Raw genomic sequence first — 16,227 nt, 5'->3', positions numbered from 1 at the left:
CTTTGATCTTGGCCACAGCAACTTCTTACTCAACACATCTCTGGAGCCAAGGAAAACAAAAGCAAAACGAACTATTGGGATCTCATCAAAATAAATAGCTTCTGCACAGCGAAGGAAATAATCAGCATAACTAAAAGGAAACTGACAGAATGGGAGAAGATATTTGCAAATGACATATCAGATAAAGGACTAGTATCCAAAATCTATAAAGAATTTACCAAACTCAACACCCAAAAAACAAATAATCCAGTGAAGAAATGGGCAAAAGACATGATTAGACACTTCTCCAAAGAAGACATCCAGATGGCTAACAGACATATGAAGAAAATGCTCAACATCACTCATCATCAGAGAAATACGAATTTAAACCACAATGAGATACCACCTCACACCAGTCAGAATGGCTAAATTTAATAACTCAGGCAACAACGGATGTTGGCGAGGATGCAAAGAAAGAGGATCTCTTTTGCACTGCTGGTGGGAATGCAAACTGGTGCAGTCACTCTGGAAAACAGTATGGAGGTTCCTCAAAAAGTTAAAAATAGAACTACCCTATGACCCAGTAATTGCACTAGTAGGTATTATCCAAGGGATATAGGTGTGCTGTTTTGAAGGGGCACATGCAACCCAATGTTTATAGCAGCACTATCAATAATAAACATAGTATGGAAAGAGCCCAACTGTCTAAAGAAGATGTGGTATACAACCCCCTCCCTCACCCTCCCCCCCCCCCAACATATAGTAACTTGGCAATCAAAAAGAATGAAATCTTGCCATTTGCAACTACAAGAATGGAACTAGAGGGCATTATGCTAAGTGAAATTAGAGAAAGACAAAATCATGTGACTTCACTCATATGAGGAATTTAAGATACAAAACAGATGAACATAAGGGAAGGGAAGCAAAAATAATATAAAAACAGGGAGGGGGACAAAACATAAGGGACTCTTAAATATAGAGAACAAAGAGAGGGTTGTTGGAGGGGCTATCGGAGGGAGAATGGGCTAAATAGGAAAAAGGCATGAAAGAAGACACTTATTGGGATGATCACCGGAGTTATACATAGGGGATGAATCACTGGAACCTACTCCTGAAATCTTTGTTGCACTATATGCTAACTAACTTGGATGTAAATTAAAAAAAAAAATAAAGCTCATGTTCAGAGAGATGAAAAAGAAATAAATAAAAAATTTTTAAAAAGCAAAAAAATTTTCTTAAAAAAAGATGTGGAGTAAAGGGAACCCTTGTACAGTGTTAGTGGAAACATAAATTAGTGCAGTCACATGGAAATTTTTTTCCTCAAAAAATTAAAAATAGAAATAGCATATGATTCAGTAATTTCACTTCTGAGTATTTAACTGAAGAAAATGAAAACACTAATTTGAAAATAAATATGCACCCCTGTTTATTGTGGTATTATTTACAATAGCCAAGATACAAAAGCAGCCCAAGTATCATCCATAGGTGAATGATAAAGAAGATGTGGTGTATATACACGATAGAATATTACCTAACCTTAAAAAAGAATGAAATCTTGCCATTTATGACAACATGGATGGACCTAGAGGGTGTTATAGTAACTAAGTTAAAGTTAGACAAAGACAAATGCCACATGATATAATTTATGTATTTGTGGAGTTAAAAAAACAAATGAACAAACAAAACACTAAAAATAGACTCAGAAATACATAGAACTGGTGATTACCACAGAAGAGAGTATGGGAGGATGGGGCAAACAGGTGAAGAGGGTTAAGAGGTACAAACTTCTAGTTACAAAATAAATAGACCCTGGGGATAAAAAGTACAGTGTAGGGGACATCAATAATGTTGTAATAACTTTGTATGGTGACAGATGGGAACTGCACTTGTTGTTGTGACAATTTCATAATGTATACAATTGTCAAGTCACTCTGTTGTCCGCTTTAAACTAATATTGTATGTCAACTATATTTCAATTAAAAAATGTCTAAAGAAAGCATTGAAACAGATGGTAAAAGTTAGAATCTTGCAACAAACATCAGGAAAGAAAAACAACTATGTAAAGAGTAAAAGCATAGGTAAATATAACAGACATTCCTTCTCGTCTTGAGATTTCCAAATTATGTTTTGATATCTGGAGCAAAAGTTATAACATTACCTGAGGTGGTTCACAGTATATTTAGAGAAAATATTTAAGATAATTATATTATAAACAGAAGAGGGTAAAGGTAGGTAAGGTTTCTATGCTTTACTTGAACTGCAAAATGTGCACACCAGTCATGTTTAAAATTGTATATATACAATGTAACACCTAGCCAACCACCAAAAAAAAATTATAAAAAGAGATTAAAATATGCTAGACATACATAAAAATGGAATTCTCAAAAATACTCAAGAAACCCATAGGACTGAGGGAAAAAGAACATAGAAACAATAAACAGAAGACAAAAAATAAAAATTTTAAACATAAATGGTCAATAGTATATGGTTAAAAGACCAATTACAAGTGGAGAAGGGCAAAGTAGATGATATAACCAAGTATATGTGCGCTGTATGAAACTCATTTCAGAGGTAATGATATAGGTAGGCTGAAATAAAAAGGGTGGAAAAAGTGGCTACTGAGCACATGTAGAAAACCAGTTCAGTCTGTAGGCAAGGGACAGAACCCAAGCTTGAGTTTTGGCAACACCTTCTGGAAAACAAAAGGGAGGCTGTCACACCCGGGCTGGTGCTTTGCAGGATGTAGAAGGCATATAAACTTAAGAAACCAGAAGAGGGGATAAGAAGGATGAAACGGGTTAATACCAGGTCTGAGAAAGCCTCAGAATCACCAGCAGAGCTAATAGCAGGTATTTCTGTCCTGAAGGCAGTAAGTCAATTTGAAGACAGCAATGTACAACTTCACAGAATGTGAAAAATTAAAGGAAAATAACATTCCCAAGGATCACTTTAATGTTCCAGTAACCAGCAGAACAGTGGTTACCCGGGGCTGGAGAGTAGGAGAATTGGGTGATGTTGTTACAGGGTACAAACTTGTACCTGGTAGATGAATAATCCTGGAGATCTAATGCACAGCACAGTGGTTACTGTATTATAAACTTCAAAGTTGCTGAGAGACAAGATCTTAAATTTTCTCATCACAAAAAGAAATGAAAATTATGTGACAGGATAGAGATGTTAGCTAGGGCTGGTAACCATATTGCAATATATAATTCCATCAAATCAACACATTATACACGTTAAACTTATGCAATGTTATGTCAAGTCTATCTCATTTTTAAAAAAGAACTCTCAATACTCCACTGTAAAAAGTAACAATTCGGTTAGAGAATGAGGAACACATGAAGGGACATTTCACTGAAGAAGATATATACACGGCAAGTGCTACAGACTGAATGTCTGTCCTCCCAAACTTCACATGTTGAAATCCTAACCCTCAGCGTGATGGTATAGGGAGGTGGGGCCTTTGGAAGTGATTAGTCCTTGAGGGCAGACCCTCTTGAATGGGATTAGTGCCCTTGTAAGAGAGGCCCCAGAAAGCACCCTGTTCCTTTTTGCCTGTGAGCAGAAGGTCATCTATGAAGTGGACACTCACCAGACACCAAATCTGCCAGTACCTGATTCTGGATTTCCCAGTCTCCAGAACTGTGAGAAATAAATAAATTTTAGGCTATCCAGTTTGTGGTATTTTTTTAACAGCAGCCTGAGCTGACTAAGATAGCAAATAAGCCCATGAAAGATGTTCAACATCACTAGCCTTTAGGGAAATGTAAATCATAATCACAATGAGCTATTACCACATGCTTACTAGCACACATAAAATGAAAAACATCTAAAATTTCAAACGTTGGTGAGGATGCAGAAAATTGGATCTCTCATACATTGATGGTGGAAATGTAAAAATGGTATAGCCACTCTGGAAGAATTTGGCACTTTCTTAAAAAACTAAAAATATACCTGCCATACAACTCAACAACCACACTGATGGGGATTTATTCCAGAGGAATGAAAACTTTTGTCCACTCAAGAACCTGTTCTTGAATGTTTATAGGAACTTTACTTGCAATAGCCCCAAACTGGAAACAGCACAAATGTCCTTCCACAGGTAATTGGTTAAGGAAGATATGGTAAAGCCACACCATGGAATAGTATTCAGCAATAAAAAGGTATGAACTATGGATATACACAACAGCTTAAAAAAAAATCAACGGATTTATGCTGAGTGAAAGAGGCCAATCTCTAAAGGTAACATTTTTGAAATGGCAAAATCGTAGAGCTGGAGATCAGATTGATGGTCGCAAGTAGTCAGAGAAGGGGAGGAAGGATGTGACTGTAGAGGAATGTAGCACCAGGGTAATGGAACAGTCTCTATCTTGCTCATGGTGGTAGTCACATAAACCACACGTGTGATAAGATGACAGAGTCACTCAAGCATCCTACCAATGTCAGTTGCTGGCTTTGATATTATTCTACAGTTACATACAGTGTTACATTTGGGGAACTAGATGAAGGGTACCCTGGATCTCTCTGTATTATTTCTCAACTTCCTGTGAATCTATAATTATTTTAAAATAAAAAGTTTAAAAAAGAGCAAGAGGGAACAAGAAAAAGCAAATCTAGTTAAGTAAATATGTGCTAACAAAAATTAAAACAATTAAGTTTTAAAACAATAGCAACAATACCAAACCAAAACAAAAACTATATGATTATAGTATTCATTACTGATGGAGATGTGGGGCAGTGTAAAATGCTACTGGAAATATGAAATATTGTAGCCTTTTTGGAAGACAATCTGGAATCAATTAAAGTGTAAAAATGCTTATAATCTTTGGCAATTCCACTCAAGACTCTATCCACTAAAATGTACTAATCTATAAAGTTATATATATAAAATGGTGTTTACTAAATGAAACTGGAAAAGTGTGTAGCTATCTATGGGTGAAATGAGGAGCAAATTTTGAGACCCTTACAGCATGGAATATTATGCAGCCCCATTACTTATAATTACAAGTAACTTGGGAACATTTCCATGAATGTTGTTAAGGGTAAGATACAGGAAAGGGTGTTTATATAGGTGTGAATGCACATGTACAAGTATGTATTTATATATGATTATAAGAGTATGGAGAAATAAGGGCACCTGGGTGGCTCAGTAGGTTGAGTGTCTGACTTCAGCTCAGGTCAGGATCTTCCAGTTTGTGAGTTCAAGCCCTGCGTCAGGCTCGCTGCTGTCAGCACCAAAGCTGTCAGTGCACAGCCCACTTCAGGACCCTCTGCCCGCCTCTCTCTCTGCCCCTTGTCCACTCATACTCTCTCTCTCTCAAAAATAAAATAAACATTAAAAAAAAGAGTATGGAGAAAATATAGAATGTCAGTCACTAGGTTGGAGGCATGGGCTAATGGGGGACCACAATGAGGTGATGCTGAGGAGGTTAGAAGGACAGTGGTAACATCTCTATGATTAAAAACAGCAAGAGTGTGGGTGCCTGGGTGGCTCAGTCATTAAGCATTTGACTTTGGCTCAGGTCATGCTCTCACAGTTCATGAGTTCAAGTCCCCATATCTGGTGAGCTCAAGCCCTGCTTCTGGTGAGCTCGTGAACCTCTTCTGGTGAACTTGTGCCCCACTTCAAGTGAACATGAACCCCAGGTAAGCCCCACTTTCCCCCACCCACCCTCTCTCTCTTGCTCCCTTGCGCCCTCTCTCTCAAAAAAAACCACAACAGCAAGAGTGATACCCTGTTTTGTAACAAATTGTGTATGTGACTTTGAGTGTGTTTGCATAAATTGAAGAATAAAATGATGGTCACCAAAATATTGGGCTGATTACAACAAAGTGGGAGGATTACAGAGAATTTTTATGTTCTATTTTTATATATTGTTGGAGTTCTTTATAATGAGCATGTATTATTCATACAACCAGAAAAAAGTCACTTTTATTACAAAATAAAATTTAGAGGACAATGAAAATATTCAATAGGGTTGGAAATATACCTGAGAAAAATCTCTCCTCTACCCCCCCAAAATAAAACAAAGATGTAGAGATACCATTCACAGAAATGTTAAGAATATTAAAGCCTTGTAAAGGAGTTGCAACCTCTAACAGGAGTCCCAGGGTGAAAAGGAGAGAACAAAATTATCAAATAAATCTTATATATATTTTCCCAGTACTGAAGGTTAAGAGTCTCCAGGTTTAAAGGGTACACTGAATGTTTAGCACAATGAATAAAAAGAAACTCACATCCAGAACAATTGCTAAGAAATTTCATTACACTAGGGATAAAAGAGAGAACCCTAAAATTCTTAGGAGGCTAATGAGGGATGTTCTTGAACACAATAAAGGACTAAAGGAAGCCTCAGGATCCAAGAAACAGGAAACCAGAGGAAAAAGCTGTATCTTGGGAACAACTAGTCCAACTTACGGCAGGAGGTCAGAAAGTTCTGGAAGGAAGGTCTCGAGGAGAAAGTAGAGACTTGATAGAATGCTGATGTGTTGGAATATTTAGAAAATAGTTTATAAGTGATCTCATAGTTAAATTTAAGGATAGATTTATAGAAAACCACACATATGAAAAATGCAATAATTATTAACTATAGAAAAAAACACATAAGAAATGTCACTGTAGTCCACTGCTTCGCTTTACATTGAAGAATATCTTCATATCCATAATGATATAATCACTTGTTATGGACTTAAATGTATGTTGGGAAAGAAGGTATAGGAAGATGAGAATGGAGGGGGGATGGAATGCAAGATGCGGAATCTTCATGACTATCATAACTGGAAGTTAATAGATAATATTTTAAAATAATAAATCAACATGGCAGTTCGAAATTACCATTAAAACCTAACTTGGTTTTCTCTGGGCAGGGGAAGGATGGGCCAGGTGGCTGTCATTTTCAAAGAAGTCTTCTGACCTTTCACTACCTCCAGTGAGGGGGAGGACCAGCTGTCACAGCACCTGGACACTTGTCAGAAAGGAAACCTCAGGGCTCATCCAAACACCTGAATCAGCACCTGCGCCCCAATGGAGCCCTGGTGATTTACATGCACTTTAATGTTTGAGAAGCATTATCTAAGTACTTTGTGATTTTATAACCATGTGCATGCATAATTTTGATAATTTTTAAAAATGGGATAAAAAAGAGAGAATAATACATTCTGAGTAACTTATCTGCAAAGATGTTCAATGTAGCGTTATTTATGGGTTAAAAAGTGGTAAACTACCTAAATGTTTAAATCAACAGAGAATTGATTAAGAATTGTAATGAGTATATACAGTTGAATAGCATGCGGCCATTAAACTAATGACATAAATGTGCTTTTCTCTAATTAAACTTTTAATTTTGATATCATTGTAGATACATGCAGACATAAGAAGTAGAGAGATCCCCTGTACTTTGTACTCAGATTCTCATAATGGTAACATCTTATAGAATATTACAATATTCAACCAGGATATTGACATGAGCCACAGATCTTACTCAGATTACCTAGTTTTCCTTGCAGTTATTTCTGTGTGTGGGGTGCATGTGTGTGCGCATGTGTGTGTATATGTAGTTCTGTGCAGTTTTATCACTTACGTAGGTTCAGGCACCTACCACCACAGCCAAGATATGGAACAGAGTCAGCACTTCAGGATCCTTTTGCTGCTTTTTATAATCTCACCCACCACTCTCCCCCCAACCTCTGGCAACAACTAATGTGTTCTTCATCTCTACACATTTTTCATTGTAAGAATGTTGTATAAATGGACTCCTGTAGTCCATAACCTTTTGTTATTGGCTTTTCTTTTCACTCAGTATAATTCCCTTGAAATCCATCAAAGTTGTTACATGTGTCAAAGTTGCTACATGTGTTCATATTTTAGGGATGTACCACAGTTTGTTAACCATGGCTCTGTGCTGACAGCTGAGAGCCTGGAGCCAGCTCTGGATTCTGTGTCTCCCTCTCTCTCTGCCTCATGTTCTGTCTTCTCTCTCTCTCTCTCTCTCTCTCTCTCAAAAATAAATAAACATTAAAAAAAACCAAACCATGTGTTAACTAACCATTTACCTACAGAAAAACATCTAGGTTGTTTCCAGTTTGGGGGCTATAAAGCTGCTGTGAACATTTATTTGTAGGTTCATGTGTAAACTAAGTTTTGTTTCCCTGAGATAAATGTACAAGGGGAAAATTGTGGGGTTGTATGGTAAACCCAGGTTTTGTTTCATTAGAAATTGCCAAACCTTTATTTCCAGAGTAATTGTACTGTTTTATATTCCCATCAGAAAGGTTAGAAAATGTTCACAATGTTCCCTCTCCCAGACTCCATTTAAAAATATCTAAGTAGAAGCAGTACCTTGGATCCTTGCTATCAAAATCAGAGAAGACTATGGAGGGAAGGTCAGGAAAACTATCCACCATCCATTCATAAAGTTGATATTTATGAATATCTAGCAGAGGCCTAAGAGATCCCCTCATGCAACCCTTGCAGATACAAAAACAGAGGTCTTACAGCAAGGTTCAGGGTTAGGAGGTAACAGAGTGGGAATCATACACAGGTGTTCAAAACTTCTAGCTTTTCCCCATTTTTCTCACACATCCACAGTTCTTTCTCATCTTGCTCCCTCTTGGTCTTGGTCTTCTTCCTAAGCCCCCTTAGCCAGGGGTGCAAACCCTTGTGTACACAAATAAGATTATAGATAAGATGCTGAGCTTGCTTTCCCTAGAATCATACATTCCTTGCCGCTAAACCTGAATTAAAAAGGGAACAAATCTTCCTCTCTCCCCCTTTTTTTCTTCCTTCCCATAGGAGGTGGGTGGGGGATGGGCTAGATGGATGATGTGTACTAAGGAGGGCACTTAAGATGAGCGGTGGGTGTTGTATGTAAGTGATGATCCCTGAATTCTACTCCTGAAACCAATATTGCACTGTATGTTAACTAAAATTTATTAAAAAAAAATTAACATTAATTTATATTTGAGAGAGAGAGAGAGAGAGAGAAAGAGAGAGAGAGAGAGAGAGGCAGTGCATGAATGGGGGAGGGGTAGAGAGAGAGGGAGACAGAATCCGAAGCAGGCTGCAGGCTCTGAGCTGTCAGCACAGAGCCAAACATGGGGCTTGAACTCTAGAGCTATAAGATCTGAGCCGAAGTCACATGCTTAACCAACTGAGCCACCCAGGCTCCCCAACTAACTAAAATTTAAATAAAAAGTTAAAAAAAGAAAAGCTGTCTCAGGAAAAAAAAAGGTGGGGGGAAGAAATCTCTATGAGTAAAGGGCACCTTCACACCCGAAGACTGCCTCCTCCTGTTTTCCATCATATAGACACACAAATATGCTGTGGTTTCTCAGGTGTGAGGTGACATTATAGAGGGCTAAATTATATGGCAGTGTGTAGGCAAGGGAAATCTTCCACATCACTGAATGTTGGGCTTGGCCTGAAAGGCCCCCTTTTCTGGTTCCTCATGACCCAAGTCTTGGCTCAACTGTTAGACTCCAAACCTGCAAGGTAAGGGAGGCCCAGCCTCACAGCCCCTAACTCTCCATCCCATTAACCTTGTGAATATCTTAATTACATTTTCATTTTTTTACAGTCTCTTCAATATATGAAATAATCTTATTTGCTCAATTATTTATTTACTCCCATCATGCCTGCCCCTCTTTTGAGGACAGAGATCTTTACATATTTTTCCACATTGTATCCACAGCACCTAGAATATGGCTTGGTAGGTGGCTGGCACTCAGTAAGTGTTCATCATACTGAAGAAGAACCAGGTGGGAGGATCTGATCAGCTGGCAGCAGCACTTCCTATACGGCTACTACGGTGATGAGACACTGAATGGGCACAAGGGTGGACAAGCCGACCACAGAACACAAAAGCCCGTTTTAGGCATCTCACAGACATATACAAAAAAAAAAAGACCAAGAAATTTTTCATAAAATGATTTAGGGGATTCTATTCATGACTTTGGGATAGAGAAAATATGGATATACTTGAAAAGATTAAAATTAAGAACTTCTATTCATCAAAAGATACCATTACTGAGGAAAAAGATAAGCCATGGAGTGGGAAATTATATTTGTGGCACATTTAATCAACAATGGGCTTATATCCAGAATATACACCATTAGTAAGAAAAAGGCAACCTCAAAGACAAATGGGCAAGAGATTAGGTCAGACATGTCCTCAAACAGGATATCCAAATTGTCAGAAAGCATATAAACAATGCTCAGCCTCTTTAGACATAAAGGAAATGCAAAGTTAAGACCACAACAAGATATTTCTACCCACCTAGCAGAATGGCTAACATTAGCAAGACTGACAATACCAAACAAATGCTGATGAGAATATGGAGCAAAAGAAACTCTTAAAGGAAGGAGTATAAATTGGCATAATCACTTTGGAAAAATATTTGACAGTATCTAATAAAGCTGACGATCTGCACCGCCCAATGACCCAGCTATCCCACTCCTCATAATGCACCAGGCAGAAATGCATGTGCCTGTGCAGTATGCACCTGAGCATGAACAATCCAAGAAGCCCTAATCATGATACGCCAAACTGGAGAAAGCCCTGAAGTAGCTAACAAACACAGGGTCATGTGCTAATTCAAAGTAATTCTGTATAACAATGACAATGAAAGAACATTAGATACTCAGCGTTAAGGATGAGTCTTAACGTAATTAGAGCTAAAGAAAGCAGACAATAGAATGGATAGGTTTAAAGGAATTCATAAGGTTTTATTTACATAAAGTTCAAAAACAGGCAAAAATAAACTATGTTGTTCAGGGGTGTAAAGTTAAGTAGTAAAATTATAACAAAAGGCAAGGAAGTGAACACCATAAAAGTTGGCAGTGGTTAGGGCCGGAGAGAAGGACATGCTGAGCAGGAAGGGCTGGGGGCTGGTAATGTGTTTCTTGGTGGGTGAAGGTTATGCTTTTGCTTTTGCTTTATGACAATATATTATGTATACATTTGTGCATTGTGTCTTTCTGTATGACTTCTGAATTTCTCCCTTAAAAGAGCTTTCAGTAAACAAACTGTAGGATGCAAAATCATAAAAAGCTAAGGCCTCTAAATGGCATTATCACAACCATGTTAAATATATAAAACTTATTTATAGAAAAGAAGCTGGAAGAAAATTTAACAAATATTAAGAATGGTTGTCTTATGGTATTGGAATAAAAAATCTTGCTCCTTAAATGCACTCACTGTGGAAGGCAGAAACGGGAATGCGGACTGAATTCCTTGTTAATTACTCCAACCATCACTGCCTGCTCTCCCAGAAGCAGCCACAAGAGAGAGCCTTCATATATCCACGTTGAGTTTCAAGTTCCGTGATTGCTCAGGACTCATCCAGAGAGCAGACTTCAAAGGTCTTCTCCCCTTCCCATTCCTGTGTACTCTCTTGTCTTCCTACGTGTTCTGATATGCAAGCGCACTAGGCCTTCCCTCTCCTCCGGTAAGATTTGAAAGGCAAAGAGGGATGGGAACTAACATTTATTGAGCACCTGTGGAAATTCAGAAGCACCAACTATCTCTTTATACTGAAAAATATTCAATTGTATTATAGCTAAATTTTAAAAATAAACATATTAAAAATACTAGAAGACAACATAGGGAAATTTCTTTTTTAAAAATTTCACAGTGGGGAAGGATGAAGGCAGACACAAAAAAAGCCTGCATCGAACACCTGGTGGGCAAAGACTATCAATAGGTAGTTGGAAGAAAAAGGAATTTAAACAGCTGGATTTATCAAGGAAAAAAAAAAACAAACCAGAAACACAAAATTATAGTGAAATGCCAGTTCTTATTTGTTAGATTACTATTTACTTAGTTTACTCCCAGAAATTGGTCACACACTGTGTTGATTAGGGTTGGGCTATCTGGGAGTGTGAGTGGTGCCCTCCCCACAGAAGGCAGACTGGCTTTCTTGCTTCACCTCTCCCCTCACTTTGGAACATTTACCATGTAGCTTCTTGCATTTAGAGGTTGGTGCGAATCACAGGCAACTCACCTCAGTCCCAGGAAGGTCCCTGAGTGAGGGTGCTGTGCTCAGGCCATGGTGATGCCAGCCTCTTTTCCTGCTCTCTTCCTTCTGGTCATCCTGGTCTAGTGTTTGCAGAGAAAGTAGGAGGCTTGCTGGGGCCTTGGGGGTCCTGGGCCTTTCAGAAGCCTCTGAGCTGTTATCCACATCCATGTAGCTTCCAAGCGAAACCATGGAGACAGCACTGCTCCTGCCAGGGTAGTGGAAATCTGCCCGATGAGCACCAGGCCTGGGGTTTCGGGGCTTGGGACTCATGGGTTTGCTGGGCATGCCTTGGCTCCCATATGCCAAGCAACAGGCAGAGCTGGATGGAAGGGTGTGGCTGATCCCAGTCTGCTGGGCACAAGGGCTGGTGGGTGACATCAGCCAGGACTTCTCAGGAAAGATACCTGAAGTTAGGTACCTACCACTTTCCTGGGGGCTTGTGCATTTGATGGTTGGTTCACTTTTTCTCCTGTTATCTGGAGAGACCAAATTGCTGGATGACAAAGGTGTGGGAGCATGTGGGGGTGGCCAGTGATCTCCAAACACACAGCTTTCCTTGTCTTCTGCCTGCTCCTGACAGTGACTATTGGTCCCTGGGGGAGAGGGTCTGAGGAGATTCAAGATTTCCGGGCCTGGAACCAGACTCACTACGGCGGGCCTTTTGGGGGCTTCTACATCTTTGTTTTTCAGAAATGCACGCCAGGAACTCTGGCGCGGCCTGCTCTTCTCCTTCCGGCCCTTGAGGGCACCTGGACAACATTCATCAGTGTTCTCTTTTTCTAAAACCTTTGACTCAAAAAAATTTGCAAAGGTCTTATGAGCTAAGGCCAGCCTTGCCCTGAGCCTTTTCTCTGGAGTTTTGAGTCTCTTGGCATCAGCCCTTTCTGAGGACGGTGTCCTGCTGCCCAGGTCCTCTGGTGTTGCCACATGGTCCCCTTTCCTTAGCCCTACAGCTTCCCCACCTGCGCCCCGGAGAATGGTCTTCAGAGTTGCGCCCGCGCCCACTTGGTGCGGCCAAGAGGCCGCAGGGCCCCGACCGTCTGCACGCAGTTCCTCAAGGCCCGAAGAACCCGCGGTCGGGGCGGAGGCACCGGGTGGAGCGGGGCGAGTGGGCTGCAGACGCCCGGGTCCCTGCGCGCCGGGCTCCACACCTGGGCTGTGGGAGGCGGACCTGCCTTTCCTGAGGGAGGTCACTCTGGGAACCGTCCGGCGCTTCCCGGGCTCCTGCAAGGCCTTGCAGGGGCGGAGGGGCTGGCCCTGCGGCGGCGGCGGCGGCGGCGGGGGCGCGTGGGCGCAGGCAGAGGCTGGGGCTTCCGAACCCGTCTGCGCCGCCTCCGCCCCGCCGGCCCGGCTCCCCGTCTCAGGGTGAAGGCCCTGGGCCCCGTGAGCATCTTCAGGCCCGGGAGCGGGAGGCCCAGCAGCTTGTGTCCTGTGTGTCCCAAAACCGGGGATCCACCTTGCCCCAGGCGGTTTCTCTTCGGCAGCCTCACCCCTGCTCAGCCGGGCCTGGGCAAGCTCCTGGGAACAAGTGTCTTTGTCCCTGGGCCTCTCTTCCGAGGCAGCTTCGGGGACCAGAACTATCGCAAGCTCTGCGTCGTGGGTCCCCTGCTGAAGAGTCCCATCGTCGTCTGCCAGTCTGCTGGCCTCCGGCAGCTCACACTCACTGCCGCAAGTTTGTGGTTTCCCAGCCCTGGGAGACTCCCAGGAGGTCGTCCCAGCACCGCAGGGAGATCCTGGTTTTTCCTCCAGAAATTCGGACAGTGTTTCTGGAAGAGGACCTGTTTTCCTCCTGGTGGCCTGCAGACCTTTCTGCTCAACAGCTACAATGATGAGTGTGCACCTGCCCCTAGATGTTTCCACCTTGGGCTCTAGCTTCAGGCCCTCAGGAGAGGGCTGGGCACCACCCGCCAGCCCCTGGTCACACTCATCCCCACCACTGCAACGAGACACAGGGGCTGCTCTGGTTTCTGAAAATTCCGGCAAGGCACTTTTGGTGCCTTGGGGGTCTAGAACCATCACATCTTCCAGCTCCTTTGAGGTGCCTGTTGCACTTGATTTCAGGGTGGTCTCTGGAGTATCTGAACAATCACTCACTTTGCAGCAACCCATCCAGTCTCTGTTCCACACCTGTGTCCCGCTATTGCTGGAACGATGTGGGAAGTTGGCCCTAACAGGTGGCTTTCTTTTCTCACTGAGAATGTACTTTGATCTGTAATTACTGGTTTGGTTTCCTGCCTCAACAGAAATGTCCTGAAGGTGCTTTTGTCTGTCACTCACATCAGCATCGTTTGGTGCAGGGCCAGTGCCTTGGGGTTCCTCTTGTAGGTTTTCTGGGCTATGTTCCGACTTGCACTCTGTGGGCACTGGCACTTCCTCTGTGCTAAAGCTCACAGAGTCCACAGTAAGGCATGAAGAGACCGGACAGGATCTAGAATCCTGTCCCAACTGGTTTTCCAGCCAGAGATGTTCACAGGGTGTGTCCTGAAAGGCCCTTTTCCAGCTAAGAGCACTGGGTTTATAATGATCCTGCAAATAAGGGGCCCTCTTCTGGGAAGCAGGAAGTAAAGGAGACAGTCGGGTGAAGACAGGGTGGAGAGGGTTTTGTGTTCTTGGGTCTCGTTCTGCTTCAGTCCCTTCCTTCAAATGAGTCCCAAATTTCACAAAATTCTGCCCTGGAGGATTCTCAGGGTATCTTAAGGGAAACACTGCTATGGAATGGGCCCTAGTCAGTGTCCTCATGTGCTGACAGCAGTGCTCTGTGGATGTTCTGTCCTCGTCATTAATATTTTCGGGGGCACTGTGGTGAAGCTTGGCATGTAGGAGGCAAGATGTCCCTAAAGGAAGCTGGCAAGGGGCATCAGAGCAGGGCTGGAAGCAGAGCAAGTCTGTGTACTCTTCAGGGCCTAGAGTACTTCCCTTTTTTGTTCTGGCTCCCACAGGGCCTGTGCTGTGCTCAGGGCCTTTGAAAGGTAGCCCTGGTCCCCTGGCCCTGCTGTGGATATGTGGCCAGCTCTGGCCCAGTTCACAGCACCAGAGAAGGAAGGGCCAGACCACTGGGATGTCCAGACAACTCTCAGACCTGGATTTCTGAAGAGAAGAAATAGAGAACCCCCCGAGGACTTGTGCAGTTGCCTTTGCTGGCTGGCGACTGTAGCTGCCTGTGGTGCCCTGTGAGCAGCCCTCTGTGTGGTGAGGAGACCCTGCTAGAAAAGACTCTTGTTCCAGGCTGGCCACACTGTTGTCCTGGAAGTGTTCTGTCTTCTCTTCTCCAGCAACTGCAGCAAAGGTTTGGAACCCAGTTTCATAAGACTCTTCCTTGAAGCCAGGGGACAAATCTAGTTCCTCTTTTGAGTCAAGCTCAGGGACATTAGTTGAATGCTGCTCCTGAGAAGCTCTGGTTGCTAGGATGTCAGGGCATCCCCAGTGTCCTTCTCTGTCCACAGAGGTACCACTTAGAGGAAGGCAGGTTCCCCCTGTGAAGCCACCAGGCAGGGACTCTGTGTCGGAAGCACTTTCAAAGGAGTCGGTTTTTGTGTCTGATTGACTTTCGCTCTGGTGGGACAATGTCTCAAAATCATCATGGTCTGTTTCTTGACTCCATCCCTGTTGCTCTGGTTCTGCAGGTGAAGTGGGGAACTGCTTATCTTCAATCTTGTCTTCACCGGGTGGGTGTGCACCTGGCTCTGGAGGCTGGAAGAGCAAGAGGAGAGGAGTCAGAGATGAGGCCTCAGGATATTTGCACACGTTTACACTGCACCAGCCTTTGTCAGAAGGAGGAAGGTTCAGAAACATCTCATTAGTCCCCCATGTGCCCCTCAGAAAAGATAGGTAAATATGAATACGAATAGCTACCTTTTATTAGCACAGAAAACAAGTGATGAAGCCAAACCCAAACGGCAGGGAGAAAATGTGGCGCATAGTTAATGTAACGCTATTAAAAGTCAGAATAGGCCAAATAAACACGTGCAGTTTAAGTAAGTATAAATACGTCGTGTGAGTCACAGCTAAAAGCATCTCTCTGTCTAATATTCTCAGCAGGAAATAACAAATTAATAAAAGTTTGCTTTGTGTTATTTGTTCTTACATAATCAGCTGGATTAAAGTCAAGAGCCTTATATTTAGAAGTATTTTCTGAGTTAGGTTTACTGGAGTAAAAAAAAAATATATATATATATATACACACATATAAGAATTATTGAATTTCAAACATATTTTTTTGACATTATAATG

General features: G+C 42.1%; 1 protein-coding gene across 6 annotated transcripts in view; it reads right to left on the bottom strand.

Annotated features, from left to right (window-relative positions):
• The window catches only part of ARHGEF4 (Rho guanine nucleotide exchange factor 4), a 261,691-nt gene that overhangs the window by 156,201 nt on the left and 89,263 nt on the right, over positions 1–16,227 (bottom strand). For all 6 annotated transcript variants that reach the window (XM_053214832.1, XM_027056096.2, XM_053214833.1 and 3 more), the window contains exon 2: positions 11,983–15,687. In XM_053214832.1, coding sequence (XP_053070807.1) covers positions 11,983–15,687 — 3,705 coding nt within the window. The remainder of the gene's footprint in view (positions 1–11,982; positions 15,688–16,227) is intronic.

This window comes from Acinonyx jubatus, chromosome C1 (assembly GCF_027475565.1).
Source record: "Acinonyx jubatus isolate Ajub_Pintada_27869175 chromosome C1, VMU_Ajub_asm_v1.0, whole genome shotgun sequence".
Taxonomy (NCBI): Eukaryota; Metazoa; Chordata; class Mammalia; order Carnivora; family Felidae; genus Acinonyx; species Acinonyx jubatus.
This window is presented reverse-complemented; position numbering and strand designations above follow the sequence as displayed.